The 19,168-nt window shown below is 38.3% G+C and overlaps 1 protein-coding gene across 3 annotated transcripts in view; it reads left to right on the forward strand.

Moving 5' to 3' along the window:
- The window catches only part of GRIA3 (glutamate ionotropic receptor AMPA type subunit 3), a 306,145-nt gene that overhangs the window by 135,665 nt on the left and 151,312 nt on the right, over window positions 1-19,168 (forward strand). For all 3 annotated transcript variants that reach the window (XM_063660409.1, XM_063660408.1, XM_054471451.2), the window contains one exon: window positions 9,255-9,442. In XM_063660409.1, coding sequence (XP_063516479.1) covers window positions 9,255-9,442 — 188 coding nt within the window. The remainder of the gene's footprint in view (window positions 1-9,254; window positions 9,443-19,168) is intronic.

Raw genomic sequence — 19,168 nt, forward strand, 5'->3', positions numbered from 1 at the left:
GGCAGGACACAAATACAGTCATGCACCACATAATGGCATTTTAGTCAATGACAGACTCCATATATGACAGTGGTCCCATAAAATTATAATACTATACTTTTACTGTGTCTTTTCTATGCTTAGATATGTTTAGATACACAAATATTTGACACTGTGCTACAGTTGCCTACTGTATTAGTTCATTTTCATGCTGCTGATAAAGACATACCCAAAACTGGGAACAAAAAAAGATTTAATTGGACTTACAGTGCCATATGGCTGGAGAGGCTTCAGAATTGTGGCGGGAGGCAAAAGGCACTTCTTACATGGTGGCGGTAAGAAAAAATGAGGAGGAAGCAAAAGCAGAAACCTCTGATAAACCCATCAGATCTCTTGAGATTTATTCACTATCATGAGAATAGGATGAGAAAGACCAGCCCCCATGATCTAATTAACTCCTCCTGGGCCCCTCCCACAACACAGGGAAATTCTAGGAGATACAATTTAAGTTGAGATTTGGGTGGGGACACAGCCAAACCATATCATTCTGCCCTGGCCTCTCCAAATCTCATGTCCTCACATTTCAAAACCAATCATGCCTTCCCAACTGTCCCCCAAAGTCTTAACTCATTTCAGCATTAATCCAAAAGTCCACAGTCCAAAGTCTCATCTGAGACAAGGCAAATCCCTTCCACCTATGAGCCTGTAAATTCAAAAGCAAGCTAGTTACTTCTTAGATACAATGGAGGTACAGGTATTTTGTAAACACAGCCATTCTAAATGGGAGAGATTGGCCAAAACAAAGGGGTTACAGGGCCCATGCAAGTCCAAAATCCAGCAGGGTGGTCAAATTTTAAAGCTCCAAAATGATCTCCTTTGACTCCAGGTCACACTGATGCAAGAGGTGGGTTCCCATGGTCTTGGGCAGCTCCACCCCTGTGGCTTTGCAGGGTACAACCTTCCTCCCAGCTGCTTTCATGGGCTAGTGTTGAGTGTCTGCGGCTTTTCCAGGGTCATGGTGCAAGCTGTCAGTGGATCTACCATTCTGGGGTCTGGAGGATGGTGCTTCTCTTCTCACAGCTCCATTAGGCAGTGCCCCAGTAGGGACTCTGTGTAGGGGCTCTGACCCCACATTTCCCTTCTGCATTGCCCTAGAAGAGGTTCTCCATGAGGGTCCCACCCCTGCAGCAAACTTTTGCCTGGGCATCCAGGCATTTCCATACATCTTCTGAAATCTAGGCGGAGGTTTCCAAACCTCAATTCTTGACTTCTGTGCCACCACAGGCTCAACACCACATGGAAGCCGCCAAGGCTTGGGGCTCCCACCCTCTGAAGCTGCAGCCTGAGCTCTATGTTGGCCCCTTTCAGCCATGACTGGAGCAGCTGGGACACAAGGCACCAAGTCTCTGGGCAGCACACAGCACGGGGACCCTGGGCCTGGCCCACAAAACCACTTTTTCTTCCTGGTCTCTGGGCCTGTGATGGGAGGGGCTGCCATGAAGGTCTCTGACATGTCCTGGAGATATTTTCCCCATGGTCTTGGGGATTAACGTTAGGCTCCTTGCTACTTATGCAAATTTCTGCAGCCCGGTTGAATTTCTCCTCAACAAATGTTTTTTTCTTGTCTACTGCATCGTCAGGCTGCAAATTTTCTGAACTTTAATGCTCTGTTTCCCTTTAAAGATGGAGCGCTTTTAACAGCACCCAAGTTTTAAATGCTTTGCTGCTTAGAAATTTCTTCTGCCAGATACCCTAAATCATCTCTCTCAAGTTCAAAGTTCCACAGATCTCTAGGGCAAGGGCAAAATGCCACCAGTCTCTTTGCTAAAACATAACAAGAGTCACCTTTGCTCCAGTTCCCAACAAGTTCCTCATCTCCATGTGAGACCACCTCAGCCTGGACCTTATTGTTCATATCACTATCAGCATTTTTGTCAAAGCAATTTGACAAGTCTCTAGGAGGTTCCAAACTTTCCCACATTTTCCTGTCTTCTTCTGAGCCCTCCAAACTGTTCCAATCTCTGCCTGTTACCCAGTTTGAAAGTTGCTTCCACATTTTTGGGTATCTTTTCAGCAACGCCCCACTCTACTGGTACCAATTTACTGTATTGGTTCGTTTTCACACTGCTGATAAAGACATACCCGAAAGTGGGAACAAAAAGACGTTTAATATGGACATACAGTTCCACATGGCTGGGGAAGCCTCAGAATCATGGCAGGAGGCAAAAGGCACTTCTTACATGGCAGCAGCAAGGAAAAATGAGGAGGAAGCAAAAGCAGAAACCCCTGATAAACTCATCAGATCTTGTGAAACTTATTCACTAACACAAGAATAGCACATGAAAGCCCAACCTCCGTGATCCAATTACCTCCCCCCTGGGCCACTCCAACAACACAGGGGAATTCTGGGAGATACAATTCAAATTGAGGTTTGGGTGGGGATACAGCCAAACCATATCACCTACAGTATTCAGTACAGTAACATGCTGTACAGGTTTGTATCCTAGGAGCAATACGCTATGCCATATAGCCTAAGTGTGTAGGAGGCTATTCCATGTAGGTTTGTGGAATACACTCTATGTTGTTTGCACAATGACAAAATCACCTAACAACGCATTTCTCAGAATGTATCCCCATCGTTAAGTGATCAATGACTGCATTACAATCCATTTTGCTAAAATAAAAAGTGTGAAGTCTATTTATATAAAATAGAATATAAAGAGGGATAAAGTCACCCATACTTTTTCTTTTAATTTTTGTACTTTCTGTTTTTCCAAATGTCCAAACTGAACATATTAACTTTATACTTAGAGAGAAATACCCAGATGCTACCTCAGAAAGGGAAAGATATTTGTAAAGTGCTTTAAGTACATCTGGGTTTGCTTCCCACATACTGTACTCAAGGTTTCCAGATTCTTCATCTACCACAGGAAGAAGCAATTTGTAACCCTGGCCTGAGCCCTCCCTTCTTGCCTCTGTGTCTTTATTAGCTGATGTCTAGGTGGTATATAGCCCTTCTTGAAACATGCCTTTCTCACCCAGAACCTTTCTGCTGGTCATGAAGAACATCTCAGGAGAAAAAAAAGGCCTGCTTTAATATGCCACATCTGTATTGGGTAGCCCTTAGAATAGGTCAGTGATTCTCCACTCTGGCTGTACATGAGAATCCCCCAGGGAGATTAAAACAAAACAAAACAAAGCCCAGGAATCACTTTGAGAGATCATTATTTTATTGCTCCAGAGTAAGCCTTGGCCATCCATTTTTCATACTTCCTAGGGTAACTGTAATGTGCAACCAGCATTGAAAGCCACAGAGGTAGGTGAAGACACAGAAAAGGAAAGAAAGAAATGGTTTTTTCAGCTGATTTCAGTTGAGTAACATAGACAGGAATGGACACTAACCTTCTGGGGACCTGTCTCACCATTGTCTTCCCACTCCACTGGCCCCTGAGATACCCCATATCTACAAGCTGTTCATTTGTTAAACTCTGTAAGATCATCAAGCACATCACCAACTTTCAAATTCATCATCTGAATTACCCCATAAGATGGGCAGACTCAAAAACAATGTTAACATTCTCTTTTGTTTTCCTTCCAAACTCATTCATGTTAAGGTCACTGCTAAATGTACGTGTGTTCGCTGAAAGGATAACACATTATGCCATTAGCTATTTTTACGCTGGCACCTGGAAAAGGGAAGGGTGCTGAGGGAATTGAGCATAGGATAGGAAAGTTTTAATATGGGGAAAGAGGAAGAAAAAGACTGGGATTGGTAGTGACAGGCCTACTCAAGGTACTGGGGAGACAGGGAAGCGAACATCAGGATGTTGTGTGACATCAAAAAGAGAAGAGAAAAGGACGTGAGGAATCAAGTTCTGTCCACACCAAAATGTTGCTAAGGGTCATCTTAAAATGAGAGCTATAAAGTAAGTTGGATATGATGCACTTGAAAGACCACTAAATGGGAAGCCAAGAGACTTGCTTACAGGGTCAATACTAGGGCAAGGTAAGTGAGGCTGCACTTGTGCAACCCTCAGAAAGTGCCTTCTTGAATATTTACCCTAGGTGCTTCACCTGCCTCACCTTAGCTCCAGCTCTGCTTGCTTAGATTCCAGTCTCACTTCAGATTCTAAACTAACTGTGTGATATTTGGCAAGTCACTTCCCCTGTCTAAGCACCACCCCTCAAACCCAAGAAGCTCCACTTTTACCTGTCTTAGATATTGGGTTTCCATATAAATTTCATTTGAAAAGAGTTACAGAGCTTTAAAAATTGTATCCTACTTCTCTGAGTCATCTGTAAGAGTACTAGCCTGTAATACTGTGGTTCTATGTCTAATAATTGTAAGCTACAGGAGTTTTCATGGGCCACTTTAAGCCTCTCTTTATCAACCTGAAAATATTGACAAGGTAATTTCTAGCACAGGCCACTGGAAAAGTATTGAATTACCCTCTGGGAAAGACCAACTTGCCTCTCTAGAACATTTCGAGAGGGCCAGTAAACCTTTTTGGGGCTTTATGGCAAACCCTCTGAGAATCACAGCCAGGCACAAATTGCTATAAATGTCAACACTCATGAGAAGCCAGTTCATCAATATCTGCAACTTCCATCATTTGGGGGACTGTTAAAAGACCCCGTCAGAAGTACAAATGATGTGGCTCTGAGAGATCTGGTACAGATTCACAGCTGACAGCAGGTGGTGATAGTCCCTGCCGGAAGATGCACAACAGGAACAAAATTATCCTCAACTATATTTTCTTGGGTATCTTTATTATGAACTTCCATATGTCAATATCCTACTTATTGTTCTTCTGTGTTTTCAGATCAAATACTAAATGTGTTCAGCATGGAGCGGTTTTTCACTTGTTTATACATTGAACAAAATCCTGGCCTTCTTTCCCCTGTGAAAATGATTTTGACAATTGTATATTTGAGATCTTTTTGTATCTGATGCTATCCCTGTCATGAGGTCAACCTCATAGTCACAGATGAATCCCCCAGAAACAAACTGAAATAGAGATTCACATGCAAGAAGTTTATTGGCTGGTACTCTCATTGTCAGCAATTGTGGGAAGAAGAGAAGGACGCAGGTTTGGGCACAAAGAGAAAATGAGCTATGGTGCAGTCATAACAAAGCCTCAGCTCCCTTCAGGGAGCTCTGAAGCTAGGATGACTTACCCTTAGAGTTACCTCGCTGGGGGTATGAGGGTTGTGCCTTTCTATCCTGTGGCAATCAGTCATTGGATGCAGGATACCCCAGGAAAGGGTCATAACCTTAAGCTGCAACTTGTCCAACGACCGAAGGAATAAGTTCTATGGTGCTGAAGGAGGATCTGGGTGGTACAGCACAGCATCCACCACACTACCCTTTGCCAAGATTATCACACCTTATTTGCCAAGAGTAGCCCAACCACCACTCCAGTAGGATTAAATTGGTCATAGCTGCAGCCCAGTTCTTCATCCATAAGTTCCTTCCCAAACCTTGCCACAAACTATGTTATATTGGTATAATGCAGATTACAATCTAGCATTCACCCACTTACCTATATGGTAACTACCATTCTTTAAAATGAGGAAGAAGAGGAAAGTGGATAGCAACAGCAGTCTGGAATCAGAATGAGAGAATTTGCTGCTCAAGTAAAAGTAGTTTTTAGTGTTGCAAAATTGGGCACGTTAAAGCTCACAGAGAGTGGATGACAATTCTGAAGCTGCTAAAACAGCAGGCTTATTTTTACAAAGCCAAGGGTTTGTTACGTACCTCCCCTCCTACAAGCACCAATGCCTGTTTTTTTATCTGCCTCCTGTGTCAAATTTTTCTCTTTTTTTTCTCCCTCAAGCGCATATTCACTCTCTTTGGTCAGCTTCATCAGGAAACAGTCAAACTACAATAAATTAGGTATGAAAACAAATAAAAGCTTTTCTTGGGCTGCTCAGTGACAGGTACTGAGCTGAGGTGACCATTCCCCCCAGGGTTCTATAGTACACAGCCACATGCTTAAGCAAACACAGAGAAATTCTGCATGGTAAAAGACACTGCAGTATCCAGCCATGGTTCTGACTTGCTCAAAAAATGTGAGCAAGGCTCATAGCCCAGGAGGTCCCAGACATGCCCTCATAAAAAGCAGTGTGCTTTTTCTACTTAATTTTTGAATAGGTAATACATTCACATGGTTCAAAGAACAAAAGTATAAAAAGATTTGTAAGTCAGTGTTTAGTAAAATGCCTCTCATTTGTGGCAGTATGCAGCCTACAAAGGAGCTCTCATCTATCATCTATGTCTTCCAGAAGCCTATGTTCTGAGAGGACAGCATGAGTTGTACTTCTTTTTAATCTTTATTGTTTTTGTACTTACAGAAAATAATACCTGCTTCTTGTAAAAGGGCCAAATTTTACATAAATAAATGACAGTGAAAATAAAAGTTCTTGGTAATCCTACATCTCAGAGATAACTCTGCCAATTCCTTCAGATTTTTTCCACACATATAGAAACATATAGTTTCTTTACAAAATAGAATTATAACATAAATGCTATTTAACAGCTTGTTTTTTCTATTATTACCCATTATCCAATATATTATATATACTGTACAAATCTTTTCTTGTTAGTATATACAGATTGAGCTGTCTTTTAAACAATAGCATAGTATTCTATGTGTATTTACTATAATTTTTATCCAGTTTTATTTTAAAATTTTAAATGTCTGTGACATAATTCTTTAAACCCATTTCTCCATTGCTTATAATTAATTTACCATGAATTCAAATCTACTCATTTCTGGAGAAATTAATGAGAAGTCAGTAAAGGAAGTTTCATGGGCAAAGAAGATAATCCAGAAAGGTCTGCAGGTGTAGACAGACGTGCCTGTTAAATGGACAGACAAGTGTGGCTGCCTGGAGTACTGAATAAGTGAGTGAGGCCATTTTCCAGATTTGAATGAATTTGAAAATAAGGGAGAAGTGGGGACTGGAATGGGGTGAGGGATTAAACAAAGGGAGATAAAAGCAAGTTGGAATGGAATAAATCTTGATACATGGATGGTGAGACTTTCCAGACGAAAGATTTTTATGGAGAGAACTGACATGTTTTAGTTTAATCTAAGCTTGATACTAATTAACAATATAATTTGGGTATTTAAAAATATTGGCAAAGGCTGCTAAAATAACAACCCACGTCAAAGCAAGCAATAATCTCGTTGTCGTCCACACTGATCAGATCACATTGGAATTATCAGGATCAATAAAATATTGACAGATATCCATAGGAGAGAGCAACAGTGAGGGAACTTGTCATCATGCCATAAAAGTAAAAGTGGAAGGACTGGGACGTCTTTAGCCTGAGGAAAAGAATGAAGGGGAAACATGCTAACTGCCTTCAAAAATGTGAAGGACTGACACATGCAAAAGGGGTTAAATTTGCTCTGTGTCATCCCAAATGGTGGAATAAGACCAATGAGTAGAGATTACAAGAAGGCTTATTTTGATTCAACACATGAACAGCTGTATTCTGCTAAAGGGCCTTTAAAAAATTTTACTTTAAATATATTAAAGACTCTGTCCACTTTCATTAACATTATTATTTAGCCAATGTTTTCTTCATAAATAGTACAAAAGTAAAATTCAACTCAGTCCTTGATGAAGTTTCATAAATTCTTAATTAGTGAAATTCAAAATAATGAGGCTTTATCGTACACTGCTTAAGAAAGATTTTCAATTGCCTTAATCTCTTTCTTCCTATGTTTATTTCTCAATCCCATGCCTTGGCCTACCATGTCCCCTCAACTCCCACTGAAGCAGAGAGCACATCAACAACCCACACGAAAATGTAAATCTGAGAAATAAATATGCGTGGTTGGTTTAAAAAGAGAAAGAATTAACATTTAAAGCAATGGTAATTTACTCTGATCTGTAATTTTGAGCTCCTGTGCTGAAATTGCTCATTTGGAAATTACCAAGTGCTTGGGTCTCATTTGTGATCTTCTTCCTGCATACACCCAGCACACAAAGGAGTCATAATGACCGGCTGAGTCACTGCTGCCATCTCCCTGAAGCGTGCTCTTCAAATGTCAATACCCATTTTCTATGGTACAATGAAGAAAATTCCAAATTGTAACCTGCTTACACTAAAGGGTGAGCCCGAAACAGCACAGAACCTGGAATATGCTCAAAGGGCATCGCAATCCTCTCCCATTCTCTTTTCCTCCAGTCATCAAATTGCTATGGCATGGATCATTTTGGCTTTGCAAATCATCCCTATCACCCACTCCCATTAGTCATTACTTGAATTTAAATGAAAAACTATTTAGGTTTATGGGAAGAAATGAGCTGCTTTTGGCAATATCCCAATAAAATTATATCTATAGTTGAAGTTATATTCAGATATGGATTCCAACCAGAAGCAAAACTATAGACACAATGTAGTATTAGAGACATGAATACTCTAAAAGACCAGCATGTAGAAAACTCTTGTGCTATTCTTATGGATCATACTTCAGATGTTTTGTTCTTCCCAACTTCTTAAACCCTAACTCCAAAAAGGTTACCCAAAACTCAAGCATCAGATCTTTTCTCTTTTTCTCATTCAACATAGATCCAGGGTAATAGTAGCTAACAGTTGTCAAATGTAAATTAGATAAAAAGGAACCAGGAATTCCTGGTAAATTTAATTGAGAAAGGGAAAGAACTCAGGAAAGCTTAATATGACTGAACTTTTTAATAATGTTGTGATCAAGAGCTCACGAGTATGATATCTTTGTTATAGACTGTCTTTTTCAGGTTTTCATAAAATTATTTTACTTGGGAGACACAATTTACCTTGTTGGATAGTCTTTCTATGTAAGGAGAAGCCATATTATAATGAGGCGCTATCTCTACTGAAGTTGTTTCTAATTTGCCAGAATGCTTATATAGAAGATGAAATAAATGAGCTTCAACTGCAGTAAGGAAATTGCAGGCAGTTGTAAGAAGTTCTTGATTTTATTCCATAGATATTTTGATAGTGCATGTCAATAAAAGCAATTAGATAATATAATTCAGCTGTGAGCTCTCATGTAGCCACTTGATGCCTGGTGCCCAAAAGTTGTAGAATCTTCTTTCCTTTACAACAAAATGGAAGTGCGAACTGTCTGGAGGGTTAAGGCTGAGGTTATGAGTAAGCCTGCTTTCCATAATGGATAAGGTTCAAAGGCACCTGATGGACTGTGAATAGAAATTCAGTAGAATTTGTAATACCTACAGAAAGATTTTTAAATCATTGAAGCTGTTTTTCCTTCCTTCAGGATTTTCCATCCTCCAAGCGATTATGGAAGCAGCAGTGCAAAACAACTGGCAAGTGACAGCAAGGTCTGTGGGAAACATAAAGGACGTCCAAGAATTCAGGCGCATCATTGAAGAAATGGACAGGAGGCAGGAAAAGCGATACTTGATTGACTGCGAAGTCGAAAGGATTAACACAATTTTGGAACAGGTACGTTTGAGATTTATTTCACCGCCAGCCAACATGTTAAATTATCAACCTGAGGCAGCTCCCATATCTGCTAATAAATTAAGTAGCCAACAGACTAAACGTGCCAACAGTTTTTGATAGTCTCTTTAATCCTTTTTTCCTCCCCAGTGGCTGCAGAAAAAAAAAAAAAAGAAAGAAAGAAAAGAGAAGAAAATCTAAGCTGTTGAAAATTGCATACCATGATTAATCTGGAAGTATTTGCAATTTAATGCTACCTATCAGATAAACATATCCCTCCACACCTCTGTTTCATACACAACTGACTTTCAAAGTAATCCCCTTCCTTTCCCATACCTTCTTCCCAACAGGGAACAGACAAGGGACTAAGCAAGTGCAAAGGGAAAGGGTTTTTGTTTCAGGAGCCTCATTGCTGGAATACGTACTATTTCCAGATCCTTCTAAAGATCACCACCCATTCTTGATGACTATGGATAGACAGACTGTCAGGACAGTACTCACCAAGTTTTGAATTTGTCTATATTTTTGCAGATTATCCCTCTGGATCAGAGAGAGAGAGAGAGAGAACAATTTAAGACCATTTTTTCCCATTTTATAACTTTTTAATTCATTCACTCCACAAATATTCATTTAAGACCCATTACATGCTGACAATGTGGGCAACAATTTATCACTGTCCCATAATTTCTCAAAGGAGAAATAAGATCTTGTATTACTTTAAAATAACATAATTTTAAATAACAGTCTTGCTCTGTCTCAAAAAAAATTATGTTATTTTAAAGGCCAACATGGTGAAACCCCATCTCTATTAAAAATAGAAAAATTAACTGGGCGTGATGGCGGGCACCTGTGATCCCAGCTACTCAGGAGACTGAGGCACGAGAATCGCTTGAACCCGGGAGGCAGAGGTTGCAGTGAGCTATGATTGCACCACTGCACTCCAGCCTGGGCAACAGAGCAAGACCATTTTTAAATAAGAAGTAGCATATGAGAAAAATGTTTATGCTTTTAAAAATAGAATTCAATGGGCCAAAATATATTCATTATTAAGCTTGGGTATTTAAATTTAAGACTAAAAAATATTAGAAGAAATGTTTTACCCTAAACCAGATCTGTTCAGGGTAGAGTCAAGCTGAAATGTGAAGAAAGTTTATCACTTTCCTTAGAAGTTTCAATTTGCCAGTTAATAACAAAGTGTCCACACTGCCACAAACAAAACTGTAAGGGAAACATTTCCATTCTAATTCAATCCCAGTGTACCTAGGGGCCAAAACAGCTTCAGATATTGAAATTATAGTGAGCAGCTATTGCCTGGGAGAGCTGTTTTATAGCAAATTAAATATTAATAATTTGTCAGATATGCCCCCATAAGAAGAGAAATGCAAACAAAAATAGGTGACAAAAGGAAAGAGAAGGGAAGAGAAGGAAGGAAGGGAGGAAAGGACAAAGGGAGAAAGGGAAGGAGGGAAATTGCTGACTCTATATCGTAGAAATACAAAGTGTCCCCTTGTTAAGATCAGCATTACCCTCTAGTGAATCATACTTCACAGAAAATCTAGAGCACTAGCCTGGTTAAATCAAGTTTCTCAACTAACATTCTCTTGAGCTACACAAATGATATACCTGCCCCTTCCCCCCCACAAAAAAAAAATACCTTCCTTTGATTTTCTTAGATCTTGAAAGTGAAGAATCAGGTCAGTGATGTTGGTGTATGTACTAGATGCCCTCTAAAATTTTATACCAAAATAGCCTTTTAGTGGGTGACCTACTTAATAGCCCAAAGCAGAAGAACATCCTCCTTGTCATACTTTGTTTTTCTTCTTTTGTATTAGTGACTTTGGCTTCTTAGATATCTTATATTCTGTTAAAGTCTTTTGGATTTTATAGAACTTTATACTGCAGTCTGGGATTTTTCAGCATTATGTAATAGAAAAGCAGTGGGTAGAGCTCTGAATTCTGTATGATTGTGGGACCTTGGGCACTTAAATATCTATGCCTCAGTTTTCTCATCTACATAATGGAGAAAATAAAATTTTCTCTACATCACATGGTTGGTATAATTGCTTTAAAAAGCATAAAATGCTACAGAAAAAACAATCATTATTACTAGACACTTTCAGGAAAACTAAACTAATATCATTCAAAAACTCTATTCTCTTTTCACGTCATACTTCTCCATCTTCCTTTCTTCTATATGCACATTCACAGTATCCTTTAAAACATTTGCTATACAATTTTTCAGGAAACATTGTTCAAAGAAAAGTTTTAGCAACATCTAGGTAAGGATAGAGAGTTACTTTCATTTATTCTTTTTCCTTCTTTCAAAAAATTGTCATAAAACCATCAACTCATGATTGTTTTCTCTGCCATTTCAGGTGTTCTTACTAGGCCATAAATTCTATGAGGGAAGGACTAGATTTATCTTGTTCACTATTATATCTCCAGTGTCCAACAGAGTAACTGGCACATAGTGTTGGATGAATGAATGGATAGATGGATACTGAACAAGAACATTTCAGAAGTTCCACTGCAATTTTGCTGTATTTCCATCCAGAGGCAAAAAAGTACCTACAGTTACATGATGTGATTATTATTAAAGTACACATTTTCTCAAAGGTGTGGCTTTCTGCTTAAGCTTATTCCAATGATCTAGTGAATTTGCCATAATTTATTTTACGAAAATAAATTTTCATTAAACAAATGATCTAAATTAAGCAGCAACTTCAACATGATATTTATTTATAGAAAACATTTTTTAAAGACATCGAATACTAAAATACAGAGATATCTATCATCTTTCTCATTGGTTCCTAACCAGTCTTTTGATAAATTTATCATACTTCACTATACAGATCCTGATTGGAATGATAGCATTTATAATCCAACCTGTATTAAGTTCTCCCTAGAGATGCTCCCATCCTCCAAGAGTGTATTCAGCTCTGTTTGAGATCATTTTTATGGAAGGAAACTTCTACAGTCTCCCACAAAATGATATATCATACCAGTATCTGAGGTAGAAGAGCCTGTTACACCACTATAACACTGTTTCCTATAGATCAGATTTTGGCATAAGTTAAGTTTATATTGTACTCTATATCCAATGAGTGTTAATAAAAATGCCTCAATGTGGTGCAATTTTAAAATATAAGCAGGTCTTCAACATAGTGTTATATAGCATAACCTCCTCATGTCATGATATAAGTTCTGGTTTCCCCTGTGAATATTCAAATACATAAGGTAAATCAAAATTCTTTCAATATTTTTTCCCCAAAGCTCTTTTTCTTTTAACTGTTTCAACCCTTGAGATTACATTACGGGAAAAATTCAATTAGGTATCAATCTGTCTTTCACATCTCTATTTAATAGTTAATCTACCAGAGAAGCATTCTAAACTTACAGATATAAGAATTAACATAGAAAAGGACAGCACCAGAGAGAGATGAAACCATGAAGGGTTGGTAGGGCACACAGAGAATATTTAGAGACTGTATATCCTGAATTCAAGAATTAAGAGCACTTTCCATAAGAAGGTTTAGGTGTACAAGGGTGAATGAACCATTGGCCTGACCCAATATAGCATTCCTATTATTGTGTTGTGCTTATGAAGCTCTCCTCACTGGTGGACAGCTGCCTTACTCAATTCAATGACCAATCTAAACATTAATTTTTGAAAAGGTTGCCTCTCTGGGAGTTATCTATTCTGAAGAGATCCTCCACCACAGTAATATATACCTTATGGCTTTGTTGCACCCTTAATATCTATTCAGAGATGCTGCATAACAGCGTTTCAGAGCATGGACTCTGGAGCCAGTCTGCATGGATTCTGTCACTTACTATCTTTGTGACCCAAGGCAAGTTATTCAATTCTCTGTGCCTCCATTTTTTCGTAGTAAAGTGAGAGTGATAACTGTACTATGATGAGTTAATATATGCAAACCATTTAGAAAGGTGCCTGACACGTAGTGTTTATATAGTGCTTTGATGCCAAAACAAAGTGTTTTCACATAGATAATCTGATTTGACACCCACTATAGGAGGCAGGCAGAGCAGATAGGTTTTATCCCAAATTTACAGATGATAAATTGAAACTTGGAGACATTTATATGACTTGTTTAAATGTAACCCTCTGCTCAATCCTAGTAAGTGGCAGAGCAAGGATAAAACTCAAGTCTTCTGATTCCTCATACAGTTCTCTTGCCCCTACACTGCACCACCTCTTTTAATTTGTAAGTTACTCATTAAATAAATATTTAGCCAATGCCAAAACTTGGATTTGGCTTGCTTATCAGGTTAAATATTAAAACAGTTGAAAAACAATTAGAGAAGATCCAAAGAAGAGCAGCAAAAATATGATTAAAGTGTTAGAAAATGGGGCCTGTGAGGAAAGGCTAAATGAGTTGGGGTTGTTTAGCCTGGTGAAAGAGAGCCAAGAGGTAGTTTAATCACCTTCTCAAGTATAAAGAGTTATCACAAAAAGGGCACTGACCAACTGTTCTGCATGCCTAAGGACAGTACCAGAGCAAATGAGCTTAACTAGACTAGAGAGAGAGTCAGTATTAGAAACCACTCATTATAAAACAGAGAGGAAATGAAGACAGTAAAATCTCACCAGTTCAGGCTATATGAAGGTGAAGCCATACTGAATTAGTGAAAAGTCAGATCTAGATATGTCTTAACATTGTTTTCAAGAATATACAAATATTCCAAATTAATCCTGTGTGTTGACAAGTAAATATCCTTATAGAAGACTTATTTAGTAAATAGATAAAAGTATTTTCTAATTTGTCTATTCATTATATATCTAAAAGGCTGTCCCCTTAAAAAGATTTACACAGTCCTCCTTCAGTCTTAACCATGTTTCTCTTTATTCCATAGAAAATTTACAGACAAGTCTCAGCATATCCTCTGCCTAAATTATAGCATGTGCTAATCTAGTGGGGCGCAAACCAATATGTTTCAATGTTCTACCTAAAATATTATATAATGTATAATTTCCTCTTGAGATATTCCAGGCTAAAATCACTTCATCATGGATGATGTGAAGGTAGCATTTCTTAAGGACAGATTCCTGAAGCAGATCAATCCTTCAGGTAGATTGCATTTCAGAAACCCCAGCTGTCACTTTGAAGATGGTAGTTTTAAGAAATGAAAGCAAGTCAGTTTCCTAAATAAAACAGTATTAGCGAGATGAACAACATTAGGGGCCCTTCTAAATTATGAGACTGTAACTCAAAGGGGAGAGTGCTCACACTTCAAAATATGTCTAGAAATTGTGGTCACTAGAGCACTGTTTCCTACAGCTGGACCTAGGACAAGTGAAGCAAAAATGTTATAGCTACATGCTTGCTCCCTGCCTCACGCTCACTCAGCAGATAGTGGTACTGCCCAGTTCCTCTCCACTTTGTTGGTCCCTTTTTATTCCAGCCCTTACTCTCAATGTTCCATGTAGAACATTAAGCTCACTTACCAATCCAAAAGACAGTTTGGGTTAGCATTCTTTCTTTTTGGAATATTTTGTTTGCCATATAGTTGAGTAAACACAAGCTTGGGAATCAAATAGACATGATTTCTAATTTTAGCTCCCTGATTTCCTTGTTGTGTGACAACGGGGGAGGTGACAATTTCTTTGGGGCTCATTTTTCTCAGCTTAAAAGACTGTTCCACTACCTTCCTTTCATGGTTGTTGTGAGGATCAAATAAGATTATATGTGGAAAGCACTTGGTACAGTGCTTGGCACTCAGTAGGTACTCAGTAACTGATAACCATAGCTATTTGCTCATGAGTGGTGAGTTTCTGTGTTCATGAAAATGAGTTATTTGAGAATTATTGCTGAAGAACAATGTCCTTGTGGCTTCCCCAAGGTGTCAGTTCAATCTAAGGTCATGTCATGAGAGCAAAGTCTGAGAGTTGGGCTATGCTCAGGTCTCACTAATATAAGTTTAGCATGTTAGAAAACCTCTCTGGTTTTTTTTTTCCTGTGATATAACACTGGGTAACACATGTTGATTGATAAGCTCAAGAACAATTTGAGGATTAACTAGATTTTTCAGCATCACCTAAATTAATTAAAGGCACTAAAACCTTGAACCACATATGCTAACTGGGCATTTTTAATAACAAATATATATGTATTGAATGCTTACTATGTTTCAGATATTATTTTAAGCAATGTATGTGTATATATGTGTATGCTTATATATCTCATATGAGTTAATCCTCATATTATCCCTGTAGGTAGATGGAAATATTATTTCCATTTTACAAATGAGGAAATTGAGACTTAGAAGTCATGTAACTAATAATTGGTAGAGCTGGAACTTGAACCCAGGGAGGTTGACACCAGGTACTGTTAATCACTGCTCTGATTGGCCTCACATCTGACAGAATTTTCCAATCAGAATAGATTCAACCAGAAGTTATCAGACTTCTTGATACCCTCATATCTTTTGCCTTATTCCATAGTATTCCCTTTCATCCTATGCAAAGTCTGAAAAAGAAGATGGTCAGGAGCCATGGTTAATATAAATTATAAATTTGGAGGGACAGGGATACAGAAGTAAATTACTCAAATTTTTCTTCCTCTTCTCCACACCTACTGCCACAACTTACCCTGAAGCACTAAGTCTGATCAGACTCTTCAATGCTAGAGTTTATCTAAAACATTTTCTATACTTAGGATTCTAAAGTTCTTCTAGAGACCTGCTTTCAGAGACATGGTTATAAGCAGAGAGTTAAACAGTCTTCCGCCACTAAATAGTAGTCGCTGTATACTTCACTTAGGTCTCTGTGTCCTCCATGACATTCAGATTTTATGGTGGGTTGGGTACTAGATGACAGACAGTACAGCTATACTGGAGCCACCCTAAAGCAAATCAGGATATCATTTCTTTACCAGCCTATGTCTAGTGTGGGCTGGATGAGAAGTCTTTCAGCATCTTCAAAAGACAAACACAAGTAAAGGATATGACAGATGTTATTACCTGGATTTCAGAGGTCAATCTGAGGTCATGCCCCCATGAGAGAAACAAGGAGTATACAGAAAGGGATCTCTTGCAGTAGAAGATTAATTGCTTAGCTACCTAAGAAATTACTGAATATTCAGGAGGTAATTCATAAAGAAGAAGGAAGGCAAATGGGATCAGACCTCCAGAATGGGCATTGTAATTTACATGGAAACTGTCCCAGACAAGAGCCAGCCAACTGTTGTGAGGTTAAGTGTCACACAAGGGCTTATATTCAGAATACTATACTAGGCACTATTGGGAGCAACAAAAGTTCTTTCTTTCTTTTTTAAGTATTTGTAATAGCCCTTAGCAATGTGATTCAAGTCAGAGAGCAGCATCTTGACAAATGCAAAATAATATAACAAAAACTAGGTATGTAAATACTGATAGAATGAAAGAAATTAGAAAAGCCTAGAACTTATTTTTGCATACGATTGAATCAACTATGAAATGTAAGGTGAAAGTGTTCGTAGTACCTATAATATCTCTCCATCTTCTTCTCCCAAGTGCATATTAAGGACTATATGTAAAAGAGGAGATCCCATCCCTCTTTGTTTTCCCTGCTTCCCAATTTCCTAATGGCAAGCTTCCAGAGTAGATCAATACATGGCCAAACAACTCACTGGCCTTCCTTCATCTCTTACTGTATTTTAGTAGGTTGTTCCCTTTTTTCCCCTGCCTCCAGCCATTCCAGGTGTCTCTCGGTAAGTTGGTTGCCTTATTCTTCCTTTTCAAGGACACTTTTTGTTACCTAACCAATCATGGTGTCCAAATCGTGGTCACTATTTCTTAATCTAATGACATGGCAATTTGATGCTATTACTTAACACTTATTGGGCTACCTGAATTAATATTTTGAAGCAATAATGCACCCAAAACTACAGAATGGTGTCCCAAAAGCAAAACCTATGGTTGGATTTCTTAAAGATGTTCATTGGAAACATGGTTTATCTTAAGTCTAACCTAATATCTTTAGGCCCTAAGCAAGTGAGACTCTACTTGTGGTAAAAGCCTTCAACAACATATGTTAGGTGACTTTGACACTCACTGACAGCCTTAAATAAACTTCTTCTATAAATGCAAAGATATTTATCCTAGGAGTTAGTAGCAGACATCAGTATTCTATATTTAGGAATTTTATCTTCGGCTTATTAAAAAAGATGGCCCGATTCTCCAGTCATACCTCACACTAGACTGGCTAGACTTGCTTTGTGACTGTTTAGAAGCAAATCCCCTCTGGGAAAATAAAGAGAAAAAAAAACTCATTCAATATCATTACTTTGAAACAGCAAGACTCTTGTTTATTTCAGATGACAGAAGCTTTAGGGTCAAAAAGGAAATGTTCTACTTAGTCAACAGTTCCCTCCTCCCATTAAACAAAAATCTGATAAATGTTTGATTATTTCTTGTGAGGTTTGGGGGTTTTATTTTTAAAATAAACACAAATTCAAATTAATTTTCATTAGGGAACTTTTTGAGAGTCATTGGGATGGCTGAAGACACCTTGGGGTTTTGTAAAGCAGAGTACAGAAGGCTTGAGGCAGGAGAACTGGATTCTAGCCCCAAGCTGTATGAGTTCAAGAAATCAATCTCTCTACATCTCCATTTCCTGAACTGTAAAATAAATCTGTGGAATATGATGGTCTTTTCCAGTTCCATCAGGCTATGGTTCCCACAGCTGTGAAAAACAAGGTAGGAAATCTAGTTCAAGAAATATTGATTGATTCCCAACCCATTTTGCCACACTCAACGCTAGGGTGAGGAGAAAAGGACATGTCTTCCCTGCTGAAGAAGCTTGCAATCTAGTAGGGCGATATGTCAATGCAATAATTCTAGAAGTCAGAATATAGTAAATATCTAAAAATGTGTGAATCAACTTTCCTGCTTTCTCACATTTCCAGGCTGGTGACCATCATTGATTTCTTAGCTGACTGACACTCTTACACACCTCAACATCAGTGAGCTTTGCTGAGACTTGGAGACAGAGATGATGGGAAGATTGAGACAATGTATCTTAAGGCCAGGGCACAGCCTGGAAGTTTATCATTTACCTCTATCCTTAGAACACAGAACAACAAATGTCTGCATTAAAAAGAGTTTCTGGTTGATCAAAGCTGTGCCACATATGTATATATAAATAAATATGGCCTCAGCCCTTCTAGGAAATACCTAGGGAAAATCCCTATTAATTAAGGGCTTCTGGTAATTGGATTCTGATTAACTGAGATTTGTTTGTTTATCATAAGCCTATCATAAGTTCCTCATTATATCTATATTCACTGTTATCCTACTGCTCAGATCCAACATATAGTAGACTGCAATACAGATGTATTAAATCAACACCTTTTCTTCCACCCTTTAACACCGCATTTTAGCATTAACGCTGGTATCTTATTCCAAAATTATAAAAATATGGACCAATTCAAATAGAACAATAAAACTGATACAAATATCCTCTTTATTTTGAGTTAATCCCATCACTTAAGTCAAGTGAGATCTCCAATTCATACTTTAAAAAAAAGGAAAGGAAACACTAGCCATTTATAGCTATTTCATCCCTCCATAGGCAGTGAATATGTTTTTAGTGGGCAGAGGAAGAAAGAACCCTAATACCTCTTACTTTGTATGACTTACACTGTGAACACTCAGTTAAGCCTTTGCAGACACTGAGAGATTAAGTCCTATGAGTTAGAAATACTAGCTTGTAAACATTAATGAAATTTT

Source organism: Pongo pygmaeus, chromosome X (assembly GCF_028885625.2).
Source record: "Pongo pygmaeus isolate AG05252 chromosome X, NHGRI_mPonPyg2-v2.0_pri, whole genome shotgun sequence".
NCBI classification, from domain to species: Eukaryota; Metazoa; Chordata; class Mammalia; order Primates; family Hominidae; genus Pongo; species Pongo pygmaeus.